This window comes from Callorhinchus milii, unplaced genomic scaffold (assembly GCF_018977255.1).
Source record: "Callorhinchus milii isolate IMCB2004 unplaced genomic scaffold, IMCB_Cmil_1.0 Scaffold3, whole genome shotgun sequence".
Classification (NCBI taxonomy): Eukaryota; Metazoa; Chordata; class Chondrichthyes; order Chimaeriformes; family Callorhinchidae; genus Callorhinchus; species Callorhinchus milii.
The window spans coordinates 57,405,992-57,424,924 of NW_024704744.1; the positions used below are offsets into that span (position 1 = coordinate 57,405,992).

The following is an 18,933-nucleotide window of genomic DNA, read 5'->3' on the forward strand; positions in this document are numbered from 1 at the left end:
AAAGGATCCATTTTAAAAGGTAAAACATTCCTTTAGCACTCAAAATTAGAGTACAATTCAATGTCCAGTTCCTCTCCCATCTTTTCTAAGCTTCATATTATTATGGCTAATGAGGTTGGACTGTGGGTTTGGCTCAAATAAAGTCAGTTTTGAATATACCTTAAAAATCCTGACTCGCTCACCTCTGTTTAATAGTTACTGCAAAATGTAATCCAATGGAGTTGAAGACAATGTGTGGGGTATAAAAGATATTACAGTATTCAACTATGTTGAAATACAAATACACTGTAAACGTATGCCAGTTAGAAACACATCATTTATTCATCGGATCCTTACAGAGGGTCTTTCGAGAACATAAAAATTAAACATGCACACAAGGGAAAGTTGTTAAATACAACTAGTTTTCTTCACAAACTCAGTAAAGAAAACAATATTTTACATCCAAGTTTGATATTTTAATTAATAAGCAACAAGTAAACATCTGGTGTACAACTCTTATACAATTCAAAAAATGTTTGTGAAAAAAATAGGGCAGTTTATTGTATTTGCTAATACAGTACCTCATAAATCTGGTAGAAGTAATGCCCATTGCATGGGCATGCACTTATGTGGGGTACATATTTCCAACAACTGCATTTAAAACATCATTTATAGGGAGAGCTCCAGAACTTGCCAATAGCAAGGCAATATTCCAACATAAAATTTCTATGTCTATCATGGCTGCACATTTTATAACTAAAAAGAAGTATGTTGAATTAAATAAGAATCTTTAAATGTACAGTAACCAATTCATATTTTCTTTTTGTTTATTTCCAGCATGCGCTGCAGTGTCTTAAATCTGATGTCTCTGGACAAACTGTGAAAACTGTACTGTAAAAGCAAACCATCGAAATGTTTTAAATCAATGTCCAGAAAACAAAACGCACAAACTAAAAATACTGATAAACGTCACAGAAAGTAAGCAACTGACCGGACACAAAAGTAAAATAAATGACTCAAGCAGTTTTTGAAAGCAATAGCGAAATTACTGAACAATAAAATGAAGGATGGGAGAACAAAAACAAATGAAAATGTCGAGACCCACACAAATAATAGTCAACCAACCTTTACAATTCTATTCTAACATACTACATAAGCAGTATTATATTTTCTAGGAATGCCAATGCATTCTGCATCTTTGTAGCAAATAACCCTTCAGTTTACAGTATTTTTAAACAAAGCGTTAACAAGAACAAATGTAAAGAATTCCCAAAAATCTCTAGCCAACTTCAGTTACACAAACATTCTTTATAAATAATAAAATACAGAAACTGTATATAAAATCCACCAATATATAGTAATGTAAAAAATCCCTTAACCACTTACTGTAAGCAAACTAAAGTTTATCTTTAGATGTTACGAACTGTGCATTTAAATGAGAAAATAAACTAGGTTTAAAGTTATTGCACACCTAAATAAAAGCAAACAACCCATCAAAGCATTCTCAGAAAAGTTGTGTAACAATACATTTTATTAAGCTTAATGGACCCATTTAAGACCATCAAAAATTGTCTATGAGAGCCTTTAAGTGTTCTCTGGCCCTCATTCATTCCAAAATTGCAAGTTTAAAAAAAATCCTTTCAAGTTGGAGACTTAGTATTTACTTCAATTACTCAAGTCAGAAAGCGAAGCAAGTTTGATTTTTGATAGTTTGAGAGTCAAAACAAATTTTCTCTCTACAATGATCAATGTTACACAACTTTAAATTCACCATGATAGCCAAAGCTATGAAAAAAATAATCTTTAGCATAACACCATTGTAGGCATTGAACCATTGTAAGCAGCTAACAGATAACCATATTCTGTCTTCATTTACCACCTGAAAGCAAATTCAGTGAGTTTATTCTCAACTTCTCACTTTGATAGCTAATAATTTATTTGTAAAACGTGTGGCCTGATCTTTATATTCCTATCCTCACTTGCCACAGGATTCAGTGCCCATAAAACACTGTAAAAAATAGAGAATATAATTTGAAGGTGGGGGTGCAATATTTCTAACAAAACAAAAATAAATACATGACCCGTGGTAACCAATCATCACATCAACAAAGGAGACCAGTTGAAAAACATGGTGTTGAATAATAAAGTGTAGTGAATCTAAAAGTTCTAGTAGCACCATCCTGATATTCAATTTTAGTGCACGTTTACTGAGATAAATTTGTGCCAGCCCTGATTTGACAGAATACTTTTCAAAGTCTATTAACACACACAGCTCAGCCTGTTACTCAGCTAATAATAGCTTGTTCATAGTTTTAGGGGGTCCTTCAAATTCTGCAGCTTCTAAAGTACTTTTTTTGAATTTCATGTTTCCTTTTATATAAACCACCACATCAGAGAAACATCCCTGATCCTTGCTTTGCTTCTGACCCCAGCACACAAGAAACGTACAGGGTCTTGAACTCTTTATTCTACTTTAAACTGCTGCTTGAAGATTTTCACATAGCAAAAAAGGCCTTAACTAGTTTTCTGAAGCATAAATTTCAACTTTGCTTTTGTAAATCAGCAACCTGCAATATTGCTCTTCATTACACCCCTATCTTTAAGGTAACAAATCTCCAAAAGATAAAATGTAAAGGTAGCCGGAGAAGCCAATGTGATTCACTGCAAGAGATTTCTCATTTACAGCAAACATTTTCAAGTACTTAATAGCCTTGTAGCTGCTCATTTCTTCATATGCATTATTATTTATAATGATGTGTACTAATGGTAAACTTATTATTTTTAAAATGTTCAGATTAAATCTTTGAAGCAAATCTTAGTTTATTTAGCTACTATTCTTAAGCAGCTAATTTGTGTCTTTCTCTGACTTTTAATTTAACTTTTACTACATTTTAAGATAATTTGGTGGTGGAATATTCATCTAAAATAAAAACATTAAATTTAATTTCTCCATGATATAGAATATTTACATCCTCACACAGAAAGATTCAATGTAACAGTGAACAGAACTATTATTTATTTTATTTTAGGAGACTTCAGAAACTATGTGCATATTTAGTGCTCTGTTTTGGAGTAAGTTGAATATGAACATTTTAACCCCAAAAGAAAAGTAGCATTCCCGTGGTTCAATTAAAGCACAGAAAGATTCAACGTAACAGTGAACAGAACTAATATTTATTTTATTTTAGGAGACTTCAGAAACTATGTGCATATTTAGTGCTCTGTTTTGGAGTAAGTTGAATGTGAACATTTTAACCCCAAAAGAAAAGTAGCATTCCCGCATTTCAATTAACTTTCCTTCATTCATCTAGTCCCAATTTTTTATAAAACTAAAGGTTGCTAAAAATCTAAATACGTACATTTGACGAAAGCTGAGTTTCTAGAAACTATGTTTCAATAAATATATTTATAAAGTGAGGCCAAGAGGGCAACCTGATAGATAACAACCTTACGTATTAGAGTAAATCGGGTACAAAAAGAATGCTTCCAAGTTCGTTTTTAGGTGGATAGTAATTAATTTTGTAAACATATTATTTTTCTCCTGCTCTCGTTTGATCTCTTCAATCTCGTTAATCAAGCAGGCAGTGAACAATTTTAATGTTAGAAAAATTGTTCAAATGACCATCTCGTCTACATTACAAAATGGTTTGTTTGATTGAGAAGTGAAGTCACTCATCACTATAAAAACCATGTCCCTCTCTACTCCATTGTATTTTCTGTAGTAATACATATGTATTTTGAGAGTGAATACTTCCGTACGATAGCAGCACTGCAGATTATTGCATCTCAAATAATGGTTACACCATCTTACAAGGCAATAATCTCATCGAGGAGTTCAGATGAAGTCATAAACACACAATATTACTGGTTCCAAAAAGTCTCAAACTTTCATGTAGTTTTCATGAGAACACTGTGGAGTAGTTTTGGGGTATTTATTTCAGTTTTACACTTTTTTTTGCCAATAGCAATTATAATCACCATCAACAGCCAGTACACTTCTTTCATGTGACATGTAGTGCTGTCTTCATGTGACATGTGGGACGTCCTCCCGACGTGAAAGGCGCTATACAAATGTAATCTAGTTGTTGTTGTTGTCTTCATTCAAGGATTAATGGTTATGCTGTAACTACTAGAAATGTATTAATTGGTATTCTGCAGCTAATTACCTGAAAGCAACGCAGGGAGCATGATATAACCACTGACCTTCCATGTGCACTCACTGTAGGTAAGGGATATATTATCTTTAGGTTACCAGAACTTAAAACTTTTTCACTTGCTATTTGTTGACACGTTAAAATAACTCTTAGTAGATCTTTGGCAAGACCTTCAGTTCAGTAAGAAATTGGACATGTTCACTGGGGTTTAAATTAAGAGTATAAACATGCACAATTCCTCATAGATTTCCAAAAATTAGATATGTACAGTCATCTATCTCTCTTCTTTTCAGGTTATGTTAACACTTTCTCTTTCCCCCCTACTGTTCCCCTTTCTTTTGCCTACCTGAACACATGTTCCTCGCAAAAAGATTTTCCTGATTTGATTTTTCTTGTTGTTAGATGCAGTTAATTAGAAGAAATGGAACACAAACTTTGTCTATCACTATGGGACACCTTAAGACTAAAGATGATGGTAAAGAAATGGCGAATTCAAACAAAATATGTTTTCGGAACATATCAGCCCAAAGGTGATTACTCTTAATCACAACTAAGATCAGAAGAATTAGCCTAATCTACTTTGCCTCATAGTTTGTGTTTCAGGATATATGCATTTAATATATCCTGGGAAACAGTATTCAGTATAGAGGAAGGAATTGAGAGACAGGGGAAAAGCAGCTGATTTGTTTTTGATAAGGAGATAACTGGGAATTATTTTCTACAACCTTCCCCATTTTTTCCAACTTGTATAAGCTGCAAATATGCAGACCCTTCTTTTAAAATTGTCAAAAAACATGAGTGGTTATTAAATTTTTTTAAAAAAAATTATTCATTGTTGAGAGGAAAAATCAAGTTCCTTAACCATAATAACAAAACATAAAATTTTAAATAAATTACTTTATGTAATACCTCATATTACTCTGCCTTCCCAAATATTTTTTTCAGTGTCTGAATAACCATCAGCAAGTTATTTTTCAAAATTAAATTTTAAATCTTTATCGGCTTTGAATGCATTCTACTTTAATCACCTTTTAATGTCTTCCTAAGTCCATACATAGCAAATATCATAGCTCGCATCATTAAGTCCCCACCCTGCACCATTCTCTAAACCATGCCTCCCCCAAACAAACTATGCAACAAAACCAGAAAAGGAATGTGGCCTAATGTTGTGTACCATGAAAACATAGGTTCATTTAGTTCTGTCTACTTGACACACCCAATATTGGCAGACTTAATGTAAAAAAAATCTGATATTATGGATATATATGCATTCAACCCATCACAAGAAATAGTTATACTCAACAACTTCAACAAAAGTATAACAAATGAAGACAAACTGGCCCATTCAGTGATGTTGTTTTTTTATAACTACCACTAAAATTGGTGTCTTAACACACGAAAAATTAAATCCAAAGCGATGATTAAAACATACTGCTTTACAAACACTGTTTTGAAGACCTTAGTCTTGTAGTCTTTACCTTACACGTTCCTCAAACTGTGTTCCAGTGTTCAACAGGATCTATATAACCTAACTAGCTATCAAGAACATGTCCAAGAGTCACCATTCCATTATGGTGCCGAGAATCTAGTGTATTATTCAAGTATTATTAGTGTTATCAAAACTGAACAGAAAACAAGTTTCTGTGAAAAAACAACACAAAAACACTAATATAAGGCAGTCTAGTCAACGGGTAAACTTATTCTACAGGGTTATTCGGTTAGCAAGGAACTGCACGTTTGCCGCTGTAAATTACTGCAGTGCAGCAAGCTGTCTCTCTGAACTGCAATTATCCTAGCATGCATCCAAGAGGCATGCTCTTTGCCCTTCTTATTACTTCCACTCTAAACAGGTGAACTGTGATCCTCTGAAGTGAAAGGCAGCACTGTATAGCTGCCCAGGCCAATTCAGTCACAGTGCACTTCATGTGCATTCCTGGCATTGTTTGCTCCTCATATCCAGAAAGCACTTTGGTTCTTCACCTTTATTTCAGTCGCTGTGTAACATTTGCCAAAGCAACAGCAAAGGCCTGCACTGCAGAGAAAGGATATTGAAAATCCAGAATGTATGCATTTCCATCAATCCTCCCAAACTGCATCACCTAAAAATGAAAAATCAAAGAATTATAATTCAAATATTGTTTGATCCAAAGTTATTTGAAGCATACGGATCAAAGTTCCCAAAATACACCTGCTCGGGTCATGACCCAACTGTGCAGCGCCTTGGGACGTCCTCCTGACGTGAAAGGCGCTCTATAAATGGAATCTTGTTGTTGTTGTTGTTGTTGTTTAAAGGGACTGTTTTAAAGTCTAACATGCAATTTAGACTGCACAAAGGGACAATACAAATACAGCAAGGTTGCTAAACAGTTGCAAATTCATGATAAAAGCAAAGAGTAGTCACTTGATATTCAGACATATACAGTTCCCGCTACCATTATTTAGGCAGCAATCCAATTCAAACAACTCGATATCACAGCGATAAGTAATGATGCCAAGACATCTGCGTATGCCTGTAATGTCATTTGCCACCTTCTCCCCTCCCCCCTCAGTCTCCCCTCCCTCACTCCGCCCATCTCTACTCCTCCCTGGCATGAGGATTGATTCTCTCTTGTCCATGTTCAGCTGCAAAAGTTGGCGCTCATCGAGGCCTTGATGTCAGACAGGCAGGCAGTCAGAACATCAGACTCGGGTCATGACTAAAGGAGGAAAAATAGATTTGGGTATCATCCACGTACATATGAACATCGACTCCATTTCTGTGGATGAGATAACCAAGAGGGAGCATGCAAATGAGAAAAGGAGAGGCACGAGAATAGAGCCTGGTGGTACACTACATATAATTTTGTGGGGGCGGGAGAAAAAACTATTAGAGGAGACAAAATAGAGGTGGTGGGTTAAGTAGAACTTGAACCAGGAGAGGGCAGTTTACTGAGGTGAATGAGGGAGGAGAGGCAGTCGAGGAGGATAACACAGTCCACTGTGTCAAAAGCAGCGTTGAGGTCTAGGAGGATAGTGAGGCAGAGGGAGCCCAGCCTGGTCATAGAAGCAGGAGCAGTAAGGACATAATTACTAAACATACAAACCATGAAAATCAAGAGTTAGTAGCAATTATTTTCCATATGTGATTATGTTTACCATACTTTGTTAGATGCATATATTATGAAAAAATTCCATAAATATTTGTACCCCACCAAGTTCAGAAATTTTAAGCACAAGTGAATTTTAGCCACAGAAATGTAAAATTATTGTTGTAAAAATGCTCATCATATGGGAGGTTTTAAGTAGACAGTCAATTTAGTCAATTAGAAGATTCATGATAAAACTACCTAATCATTCAAAAGTTAAAGTAGAAAGATAGAACTTTAAATTACACCCTTTTCAAAAAAAAAAGCAATTAAAATAATGTAACAAATTTTATCATTCATTTGGTTTATTTCAGTCTATATCATTTGGACTGAGATTAGTTCCATTCATCATAAATATTTGAAGGCCCTCAAAAGATTGCTCGCCCACAAAATATACAGTCAATTAACTGTACAATATATTCTGTGAAGCGCTTGGAGACGTCTCGAAGACATGAGAAGGCGCTACATCAAATGCAAAGATTATTTATTATTAAAAGATGTTTTCTACATATATATTAATCTGAGAATGGGAATATACCTACATGCAATGTGACTTCTATGGCTATATCACTCATAAAAACTTACAAATCCACATTCAGTATCAATCTTATCTGCATGTGTATAAATACTGTATGCACATATTTAATACTTTACAATACCTGTCGCCCTTCCAATTCAATCTGGAAATTTTTTGCCGACTCCTGTGTTACTCTTCCTCCAAAATCCAACTGATACACTTGTGTTGCCTCATTCCATAGGGGTTGCTTGTTAGCCATTACATACACAAACCCTTGATTTCCCAACTTTCCATCCTCTTTGTCATTCGCTCGTCGACATTTCATCTCATCATTTTCATTTGCTGTCCTTAGGTTTCTTTTAGTTTTCCAAACTTTTTTGGTGCTCTGGCTCTGATTCATCAGCTCGTCTCCACTAATAAATAATTCTGGCTCACTCTCCGAACTGTCTTGAAACTCACTCATCTTGTTCAGTTTTTTTGATTTTACCTGATCCTTTTGGCTTTTAATTTTTTTCTTTTCTCTTCCTAATCTGGGGCTGGAAATGAGAGAGTTGAAGTCTGTAAGGGCTTTTGTCTCCTTTTTGATCTTCCCCTCAGTGACGGCTTGCATGTTACCCTCTTCTGGTCTGCTGTCTAATCGTTTACGGCTTTTCTTGCTGAATTTATCAGTTCGCTGGGGTATAGGGCTCTCTGTCAAAGAGAGAACCTCTTGGAAGTTCTCTGCTGTTTCCACAATCACTTCAGTTCCTGTGTGATCCTGAAGCTCTGGTGGATTTGGAGGCATCCCAGTCTTTTCAACAAAGTGTGGTTTTGAGCTCAATGTTCCCTGTGAGCCATGCATTGGAGAACATGCACTATAAGCATTCCATTGGTGCAATGTAATCTGGGGAAGTTGTAAACTTGAACATGTGCTACTGCTTGGATACATTGGTGGCAATGGACAGCAAGTGATATTTGCAGGATACCCAGCTTGGAGTACCACAGCAGGGTCCTGTTGTGGATATGGTGGTGGACCTATAACTTCTGGAAGAGGAAATTGAGCTTGTAAACCAGCAACAGAAGGTCCACCGTAACTCATCGGATAAGGTAAACCTAGCCCATAGTTTGACTGGAAATTAGCTGTCGGACTAGTAGGAGATTTCATAGGAAGAAATGGCATACGAGACATTTCCACATGTTGTGACTGTTCAAGGATAAGAGGCGGTGGTTTATGACTCCCCGTTATAGAAATATGAGCTGGTCTTTCCTGTGGAATCCAAATCTCCTCACTTCCTGTAGGGTCCCATTGATATGGAGGTGGCCGTTTCACATTAATGTTAATTTCATTACTTAAAGCAACATGTCTGACTGATTTCTCAATCTGGCAGTGTTGTAAAACAGCCTCATCCTCGGTGAAACCAGAGTTGATGTATTCAGTCCTGTCATGACAGCTGTCAGGTGGGCTCAGCAGATTATAAGAAGACTGAGAGGAGAGTGGCGAGGTACTAGCTGAATGGACAATGACAGTGCTATGCTGAGAGCTAGTTGCAGTTGCTAATTCAGATCTCATACTAATGTTAATGTTGTTTCCATTGCTGATACACTGACTGCAGGTATAGAGTGCAGGAGGAGATCTGAGAGAGGTTTGCTGGTACTGTGCAGATACTGGATTGTGTTTGGGTTTGTGACCATGCTGAACATTAACTCTTTGGGAGTCCAAAAGTTGAGCCAACTTCGCTGTGGAATCCCTGCTATCTCTTCGCAATGGTACTTGGATAGAGTTAATGTCAGTACGTTGACTTAGAGTTCTATTAGTTGCATCTGGATAAGGTGGAGGATCCCCACTTGGAATAACACAGTGAGCAACATTTAGTCTACTCAGTGTACCATATGCCTGTTGAACCTTCTTAACATCCGCTGAAGGCAACCGTAACAACGTTTGTGATTGCCCTGGACCTGGAAGTGTATACATATTTGGGCTACTCATCATTCTCATACGGGGCCTGCACACTTCCTCTACATTTCCACTGCTGTCAAATGTTGTAATTCTTTCATAACCCAATGGGGTTTGAAAGTGTCCAGCAGGAAAAAGGGAGAAATCTGATTTTTTCAGACAAATATCTACTGGTGTAGCAGGAGCAGATGTGGCTGCAGAAGTTGTTACTGCTGTAGTCCCTGGGTATGGAGGAGGTGGATGTCCACTTAATTTAGTCAACTGCACTTCAGGAGTTGTACAGAAAACTACTGCATCCCCTTCAGCCAACTGTGGCACTGGCCGTAAAGGTTTGATTTTTTGAGGGTGTTCAGTGTCCCTTTCAACATGCTCCACAGGCAAATGGACAATTTGGATCTGCTGTGATGGCTGCTGTGATCCACTAGTCATACGTCCAGGTTCCACACTGCCAAAAATAACCTGTCCTGGATTAGAATACCTGCTGGGGGCTGCATATTGGCCGGCACCATCTCCACTGTGCTCCACAACTCCCACAACAGCTGTTTGATTAGTCAAAACATCAAGCTGGACATTTTGATTGGCAAGCAAAGACTGGACAAGCCCAATGCTCTGAGTGGGAGACATTGCTTGAGCAGAGCTGTGAATTGGTGCAATAGGAATATTAACAGTGCAAGGAGGGTTGTTTTCAGGAGCCCCAGATGGACCTGTTACTGTGGGGGGGGGAGAGAAAAAAAAGTCCTTAAAAACAAACACACAAAAACAAGGATTACAATTTTCACACAAAAAAAATTAAGTGAAACTTCGATCTTGAGTTCACTTTTGTAAAAAATGTTTCAAAGTTTAAAACAAACCTTGGACATATTTCTAGACTAAAATAGGATTAAAATATCATTGAATATTGAAAAGACAACACGTTGCACTTAAGCACTTAACCACAACAACAAAAGTCAATTTGTATGGCATTTTTCACTTTGGGAGGACATCCCAATAGTGGCGGAGCCTGACTCCAAGCCGGGGGGGGTGGGCGGGGGAGTGACAGTAAGCACGGTCAAAAGGAAGGTTTTCAGGCAGGACTTGAAATAGGAGAGAGAAGGAGCAAGGCGAAGAGATTGAGGGAGAGTGTCAAACCTGCATTTAAATTTAACAAACTGGGCTGACAAACATTTCTAATTGTACTACTATATTATCACACAGATCCCGCCGATGTTTGTATCAATGAGTCGATCTGACTAAACAAGCATGTGTGGCAGTGTTCAAAATTGCAAGTGTTATATGTAGAATTAAGTAAGAGTTGTTCAAACATTAGACCCTTAAAGCATTCTATTTATAATTTTGATAATTTATCTTGATCACGAGGCACCTGGATGTGAGGTGTAGAAGGACATCAACGCTTATGGAAAAAAGTGCAAGTTGATCAGAGTCTCAATCAGATAACAGTGCGTGAAGGAAAGTATAATAAATAATAATCCTTGCATTTGATATAGCATCTTATCATGTCTTCGAGACGTCTCAAATTGCTTCACAGAATATACTGTAGAGTGAAGTGACTGTATATTTTGTGAGCGAAACAAAGAATAAAGCGCGCACAAGATATATTGAAGCAAAGATGACCGTAAAATGTTAGTGTGAGAAAGGATAGCAATCAGAAAGAAGTCTTAGACTTGGAGGTAGAAAGAAAGGATTGACGGACATTTTAAATAAATCCAAGTTTATTGACTTTTCCTTTAATTTTCTCCCCTGACAGATTGGTGGTATCGGTTTTATAACTAGTGTTTAACAACTTTCATCTGTTCTATTATGACCTGTGAAAACTGTGAACAAATGTGTTGTGTGGGAACTGTGACGGATCACACTAACCTATCATGTGTTTCGTGTTACAATTTGCAGTGTAAATATTGATTCTGTTATGGTTACAGTCCCTGATTGATTCTAACTGCAGGAAAAGCTGTGGCGCGGTGGAATACTTGAAGCGATATTGCGCAGCAGTTTTGCTTTCAGTCCCGAGACCATATAAATATATATGGATTGGTTGCTGTGAATTGCAGGAAAGACTTGAATCGAGCGGGAATTGAGAATTAGAGTGGGTCAAAACTAGATGGAATCTTGGTGTCAATAAGGCAGGAACCGTCTAAGTAAAATCGATACAAAAAGCAAGGGGAAGACATGTGATTCCGGCCAGGGCTTTGTCTAACGATACATTAAGCAGACAGTTGGGAGTCTGAAGTCTTTTTGGTGTGGAAAAAGCCAAAAGAGGGAGGGGACTAAAGGGGTATAAATTAGGTGGATTGGAAGGGATCAAGGTTGCTGATTCTTTTTGGTCATTTCCATCTGCTGACATCGAGATTAAAGTGTATGCTTGACTTGGGAAGTAACTCCCAGTTAAGATTGGTTTCTTTTAATTATTATTTTGGGAATTGCTGCTAGTCTTGAGTATAGAGTTACAATAACAATTTGCATTTATATAGTGCCCTTCACACAGGATAGCGTCCCAGAGCGTGTTATATTAGTTCTTAGATAGAAATTTTTACTGTTGAATTTTGCAACAGTTTATTTATGTTATCGCGATTGAGTTAAGCCAGGGCAAGGGCATTAATGAAAACTACTTCTGAATTTCTATAAAGTCTGCTCGAGTTCTGCTACAATAAAACACAGAGAATAAATAGTATCGGCGTTAGTACCATGAACCCACCTGAAGTACGAAACACTCTGAGTTGGGGTCTCAATTGATGTAAAATGAATCAATTGAAGTGACACGCCTACTATTAGTGTTGGTCAATTGACTAAACAAATACGGCTCCATTAGGAACTATGAAAGAGGAAATATTGTGACAGAGCCCACTTAGCAATAAGTGACACAAATCATTATAGAACCTAGAAGTGGTCTTTAGCTACATCCACAATACATTAGCTCTGTGTAAAAAGGTTCACTGGTGCTAGCACACTGCTTAGACATTACTTTACAATAGCTTGCTATAGATTGTTTGAAATTACAATTGTTAAAATGGATGATGGTGCATCAGATCAATGTCTCAATGATTCATACATCATATAAGGCAAAATAATCACCCAAAAAGGCAATTTCATTTAGATAGATAGACAGACAGACAGATAATCTAGACAATTTAATTTAGCCCCATTGTGTGTGTGCATGTCAAGAGCTTTTAAATTGGACTTCTTGCGACAATAAAGACTTAAATTCTATAAATAGAATGCTTCATTGCAAGTTATCACTTTTCTTCCAAATCTTGAAAGTTTCTCAAGAGAAAACAGTTTTATGTGTTTTTATGGAAATCGCTCCTTTTAATAAAATTATTATAGGCAAATCATTCCCTTCATTCAAATTAGGATTTTAGGGTACATACGATGGCTAGATTATCCACTTCAGATCACCGTTATCCTCCTCCATGTATAAATGAATTGACCCCTTATCTTAACAGAAAAAATCTAGGGATATGACTCTTTGTACAGTAGTTTTAATGAATGTATACTTAATAAGGTGTGAAGAGTGTACACCGAGATATTCACTTTCCTATTTCAGCCATCCAATGCCAGCATCAAGCATTCCTAGGTCAGTTGTCTTTTAAGTAGGTAGACAATTTTGCATAGTGGGCAAATCCACAACAAGAAATGCGTAAGATTTGCCAAACATACATGATGCAAGCCAATAAATTTACAGTTATATAGTACCTTACATGTAGGAGAACATCTCAACATGCTTTACAAGTCTGAGCTTGGACGGAGCTAGTGAGAAAGTGGCTGAAGGCACAGTCGAAGATAATTTTAGGTGGGTTTTGAAATCAGCTGGGGAAGGGGAGCAAAGTTGAGATTTCAGAAGAATCCTAAAGAGTGGGGACTTGTATATCAATGTTGGGGGTGCGCAGGGGAGTAAGATCACAAGAGATTGTAGAGGTGGAGCGTGTGCATGATGGAACTAGGAAGACCGATGAGGAGTCGAGTCTGGATGCAAGGAAAACCTGAATGAGGGTTTTGGTGGTCTTTTGTGTGAAACGGAGAGAGGGGGGCAATATGGGGAAAGTGAAAAAAGTGATCTTGTGCAGAAATTGAACATTATTAAGAAATGACAGTGGAGACTGAACTGAAAAAAAACAAGGTTATGGATTACTCGATGGGTTTGAAAGGCCAGGGAGGTTGAGGAGGCCTCAATGTCCAACAGAGAGCCAACATACCGCTAAAAGATCTGGAATCAAGGGTTGAGATGTCCTCCCAATGTGAAGGCCCTATATAAATGTAAATTGTATTGTCTTGTCCAAAGTAAAAAAGCAAATCTAGGTATCATAAGTTAACCAGAAAAGCTGAATGGTCTAATGCAGGTCCATAAAAGCATTACCAAAATGGACAGGGAACAAATTATGCTGATTATATACTTTAGTTCTTTACATCAACTTATTTTGCAAACATATTATGAACCAGAGTCCAAGCTCACCTGCTAGATCATCTTCATCTTCACTGAAAACATTAGGGTTGAATATAGACATGTTGATGAAGTCCATTGAAAGTTTGCGTACCTCTGGTAGGTAAATAGTCATTTGCCTGGGCTGAAGATGGAGCAAGCTGGTTTTATAAATTACTGAAAATGATAAGATGAGGATCATTATTTATAATCTGCACTAGTAACATCCTGGAAAACAACACTGAGGCTATAGCCAACAATTAAGTAGGTGTTATGTTGCAGGAGGCAATAAATACCAAACCAGGAAGCAAAAGTAAATGCTTTTTAAAGGATACTACACACAAAAAATGCAACATACATCATTAACCAAACAAATTCCATCAATTGAAAGAAATTGTGATTTATACCATTGGGAATGTCACGGAGACCTTGTTCTGAGATTGAACTGAGCATCATTCCAGGAAAGCCTAACATGATTTAAATATGAATGATTTTTTAAAAAAAATACAAATGTGGAGCAAATTCTGAATCCACATATATTACATTTGAATAATTTATTATTTAAAAAAATACTTGTGAAAACTCAATGCTCCCAGACACATAAAAATCTCAAGGTCTAAACAGAAACACATTTTTAGCTTTAAAACAAGTAAGTAGCTGAGTATCCTTGGAGTATTGGAAAAGGGATGACCTAACAGTCTCTGCAGGTTTACACGATTGAGAGAAAGTACCGAAGAGCAAGACAACATTATTATTCTGAATCTGCAGCTCAGTTAATGAATGAACCATTTCAAGCTTTATTCTCATTACTGTCATCATCAGAAAGACAAAACTAGATTGTCTTGTGATGAACTGTCAGTCATCCAGCAATCCTAACGTGAAGAATGTAATGCAAATTGAAATCAATTATCCTTATTTATGCCACTATGATTAAGACAACAAAGCCCCATATAAATGATGTTGAATATTTTAGACTTGATGAAATTGCACTAGAGTGGAATGATTTGAGTGGATTAATTCCATAAAAATATTCACATAGGACATTAGAAGTTTGACCCACCTTGCTACTAGAGTAAAGATATTTTAAGATGAGACATTGTGAATGTCATGGAAGTGAGAATTTTTTNAAAATCCATTTCAATTGTATACATTAACCCACTAATACATGGGATAGTAGAGATAATGGAAATTCCTGAATTCATACCTGCACCAAGATTATTTGGTAGAAATGAAGCCAGACCCACAATCTTGAACTTTGTCCCCCAGATATTAGAAGTAACCTGAGCAAGATAGTTGTGCTGAAACAGAACACATTTGCTTAGTTATAAAATATTATTTTAAGATATAATGTACTTTACTAGTTTATTTCACACTAATGCAGCACAAAGTTTTTGTTTTCTTTTGGTCTGAAATATGTGGAAAACGATCACCATGCTTACGAGTATCCAAGCCAAACAAAATTACACATACATACTTCACCTACGCACAGAAATTTCTCTGGTGTCTGAAATAGATTGCACACTTTCTCCCTGGAGGGGCATACCCTCCTTACCTATTTCCAGAAATTATTAGGTGCAGGCTTGGCTTGCTGACTCCTGCATGTGTTGGAGTTTAACCAGCTACAACTGCATTCTTTGCCTTACTGCCTTGCTTGTCCAGCTCGGACCAATCTGCCCATTAAGGCTTTGGCTTGCTGGGTTAACAGCAAAAAGCAAAGTGGAAAGGAGACAACAGAGCAGAATCCCTGCCTCCTATGACCAGCTTGCCCTTCCAAGTATTCCTGGCGAACCAGGCTCAGTGATCGGTTATCAACAATGCCTTGGAGTACTGCAGATCCATTTGGTTCAGGAACTGGTTACTGAAATCAGCAAGAGGGTTGACATTCCGATTTTCTGGAAGAGTCAGCTCAGCCCACCGAAGACACCACTTATCTTCCCCCCCTCACTTCCCAACTGTGTACTCCGTTGAAACAAGCACAAAAAACGAGGTATAGTACTTGTTTACTGTTATGTGTTAGTCGTATAAAATATGACTTATACAAGTCTGCCTGTAACTCATACTTCACATAAGTCATTAAATGTCATGGTCCTGACTGATATGATTTATGCGAGTTTTACTGTACAATCGTGCTCATGAACCCAGACTCCTGGGTATTCTCTGAAGGTTAGGATTAAAGATACTTTCTTTAAAAGGCATAAGTTACTCAAATATCTAACAAGTGCTCTAACTCAATCTCTGACACTAGATTAAAAGGTGATGAAATGATGCATTCCCTAACATTGACATCTATCATCTTTAACAAAAAAAACTCACTGCAAAGGTTAAGAGCTTTCAGTCATGTAGTTAATATTTTTAAAAATTAAATTTTTTTGAAAACACCATTGTATCAGGTGTTTGATATAAAGGCAATGGAATTACTAAATCTAAGACTGCACAATTTTGTGAAAAGATATTGCATTAAACATTTTATTTCAAACCAGTCAGTCAGTAAAGACAACCCAAATAGCTGCATACCTGTGTGATATCTTCTAAAGGAAACTCTTTGCGAGTCAGGCTTGGAGAACCAATGGAAGGCTTCCTAATTGGTAAACGTGGAGACCTGGATATCTCCTGGCTAGCACGAGAAAGTTTGGGTGATTTTCTAGCATCAAGATTAATTCTGGTGAAAAAGGTCATGGATTAGTAAGCTGTTTAGCCAAATGGGCGAATACAATGAAAACGTTACAATATCTCCAGTGTTCTCCATTTTAAATAAACAGTGGAAACCTTTGACATACCTTGTTCAAAAAATTGTGCCTTGTGTTGTTTCCATGTACTTACATTTGTTTCATTAAAGACAATCATTTTTCAGTTTGTTTCAAGAAAGTTGAAATAATGAATGCAATATTTGAGAGAATGAATGGACACTCATTTTTAAATGGAAATGGGATGGTACTCAGTAGTACTGGGACATTAAGTCAAATGCTCACCATTATTTAAAACACTTCAAATAGTCTTCAGTTATACTTCTGCGTTATAACATATTGCTAGGCCCAAGTCGACTCTGAAAGTCATTATTCTATTTACTTGAATCCAAAATGCAGGCAGATTTTTGAGGGTTTAGGGCAAAAATAAACTTTACTTCAGTTCTAAGATTCCATCGATTTTAAGTTGCACCCTGCTTTTGGAGGCATCATCTAATGAAAAATTGTGTATTTCAGATTTGAGTAAATACAGTATTCAGTGCTTCAAATATTTCAATCAAACTAATGTGAACAGCTTCCTGCTGACAGCAAGCTGCTCATCATGTAAAGATTTTCTGGCACATTGTTGAGAGCAGACTCACTATGCAATGAGAAGGAAATAAATAAAGATAAGCAGAGTACTGCCTTGAGCTGAACTTCAACAGCTGTTATTAGGCACCCATTAATGGATATTGTACAAACATCTACTCCTTTGTGCAGTTCATGGTTCAGAAGCCAATCAAAGACTAGATGAGGATAAACATACAATTGGTATCAAAAGCACGAATTGATCGTTTTAGATGATTGGGTTGAAGGAATTTAAACAGGAATGCAAAGCATTAGATTTTACAGTTATATAAGCAACACTACCATCAATAAGATATAAGAACTTTTGAAACCTAATTTCTTTTCATCAACATTTCTTCTCATCGACTGTCAAACCCTGCACTTTGGAGTAGTTTGTGTACCTGGGCAATTTGGGGGACTTGCTTGCTCGGGAGATCTTTGGAGATTTCTTGCCAACCCAGTCATCGCTCAATTCTATGTCACTGGAGTCCGAGCAGTTACAGCTGTCAATAACTGTGGAAATCAAGCTGTTTCCATATACTTCATCTAACAGAAACATGAAAACAATTGAGACAGAAAACAATCTTTAATTCAAAAACTGTCCATAGTAGAATTTTCAGGAACAATACAAACTATGAAAATAACAACTATGATTCTCAAAAATACTTGGAAACAATTGTGAAATTGCTTATATTCTCCAAGAAGCTCAACATTATTTTACTGTAGAATATGTTGCTCATCTTGGGATCAAAGACTATGAGAAAGAAAATATGTTAAAGAATGGGGGGAAGGAGGAGAGTAATGAGAGAAAGAAAAGCTATCAGAGACAGTTAAAAGGTAGATGTAGCAACTACACAGACTAGAGAATTGATTCTCTTTTGGATAAGACCAAGTGTACTCTTATTAGTTACACCTCAGGCTGTGCACTTGGCAGGGCTCTCCCAGGTAGAGATGGCACAACCCAAACGTCCCCGTGATTTATTTGTGGGGAGGGGAGCTACAGCTAGGAAAGCTATGCCTTCGGCCCTGTTGGCAGGGATCAGGATCAGAACACCTGAGGAGTTTGATTTGCCCTCACACCAGGCTCAGACCTTTGGTCACCAGGCTCAGGCTAGACTCGTCTGGCCCAGAGGCAATCCAGTCACTTGACTAATTCGAGTGGTTGTGAGCAAGGAATCAAGTCCGGAATGTCTTTAGACCCAAATTTGGGGGAAAACGCTTGCCTGGGGGGAAACCTATGTTCCTGTCTGAGGAGCATGATTCGATTTAATTCAGCTTAGTGGGAAGTGAGTAGGGACAATTTTGCTCACAAAAACAGACTTGATTATGCTATTTAAGTCTGAATGGGATGGCGGGGGAGAGAGGAGAAAGAGAAAGTAACATACAAACCAACAACTCACAGGAGAAGAGAGGTGGGATGCCTTTTAAATAGAGTGAGGAGAATAAAGATCACAAAAGTGACATTCCAAAATTCAATGCTAATTGTCAAAGGCACATCATCTCTTGTGATTTTTCTCTCATCAA

The 18,933-nt window shown here is 37.1% G+C and overlaps 1 protein-coding gene across 1 annotated transcript in view; it reads right to left on the reverse strand.

The window, feature by feature from the left end:
- Window positions 1–2,884: 2,884 nt before the first annotated feature.
- tulp4a (TUB like protein 4a) overlaps window positions 2,885–18,933 on the reverse strand; it is a 51,188-nt gene continuing 35,139 nt past the window's right edge. Inside the window, exons 9-14 of the mRNA XM_007893876.2 lie at window positions 17,811–17,955; window positions 16,634–16,778; window positions 15,324–15,417; window positions 14,153–14,296; window positions 7,918–10,412; window positions 2,885–6,232 (exon numbers count right to left, since the gene is read on the reverse strand). Coding sequence (XP_007892067.2) covers window positions 6,116–6,232; window positions 7,918–10,412; window positions 14,153–14,296; window positions 15,324–15,417; window positions 16,634–16,778; window positions 17,811–17,955 — 3,140 coding nt within the window. The 3' untranslated portion in view covers window positions 2,885–6,115. The remainder of the gene's footprint in view (window positions 6,233–7,917; window positions 10,413–14,152; window positions 14,297–15,323; window positions 15,418–16,633; window positions 16,779–17,810; window positions 17,956–18,933) is intronic.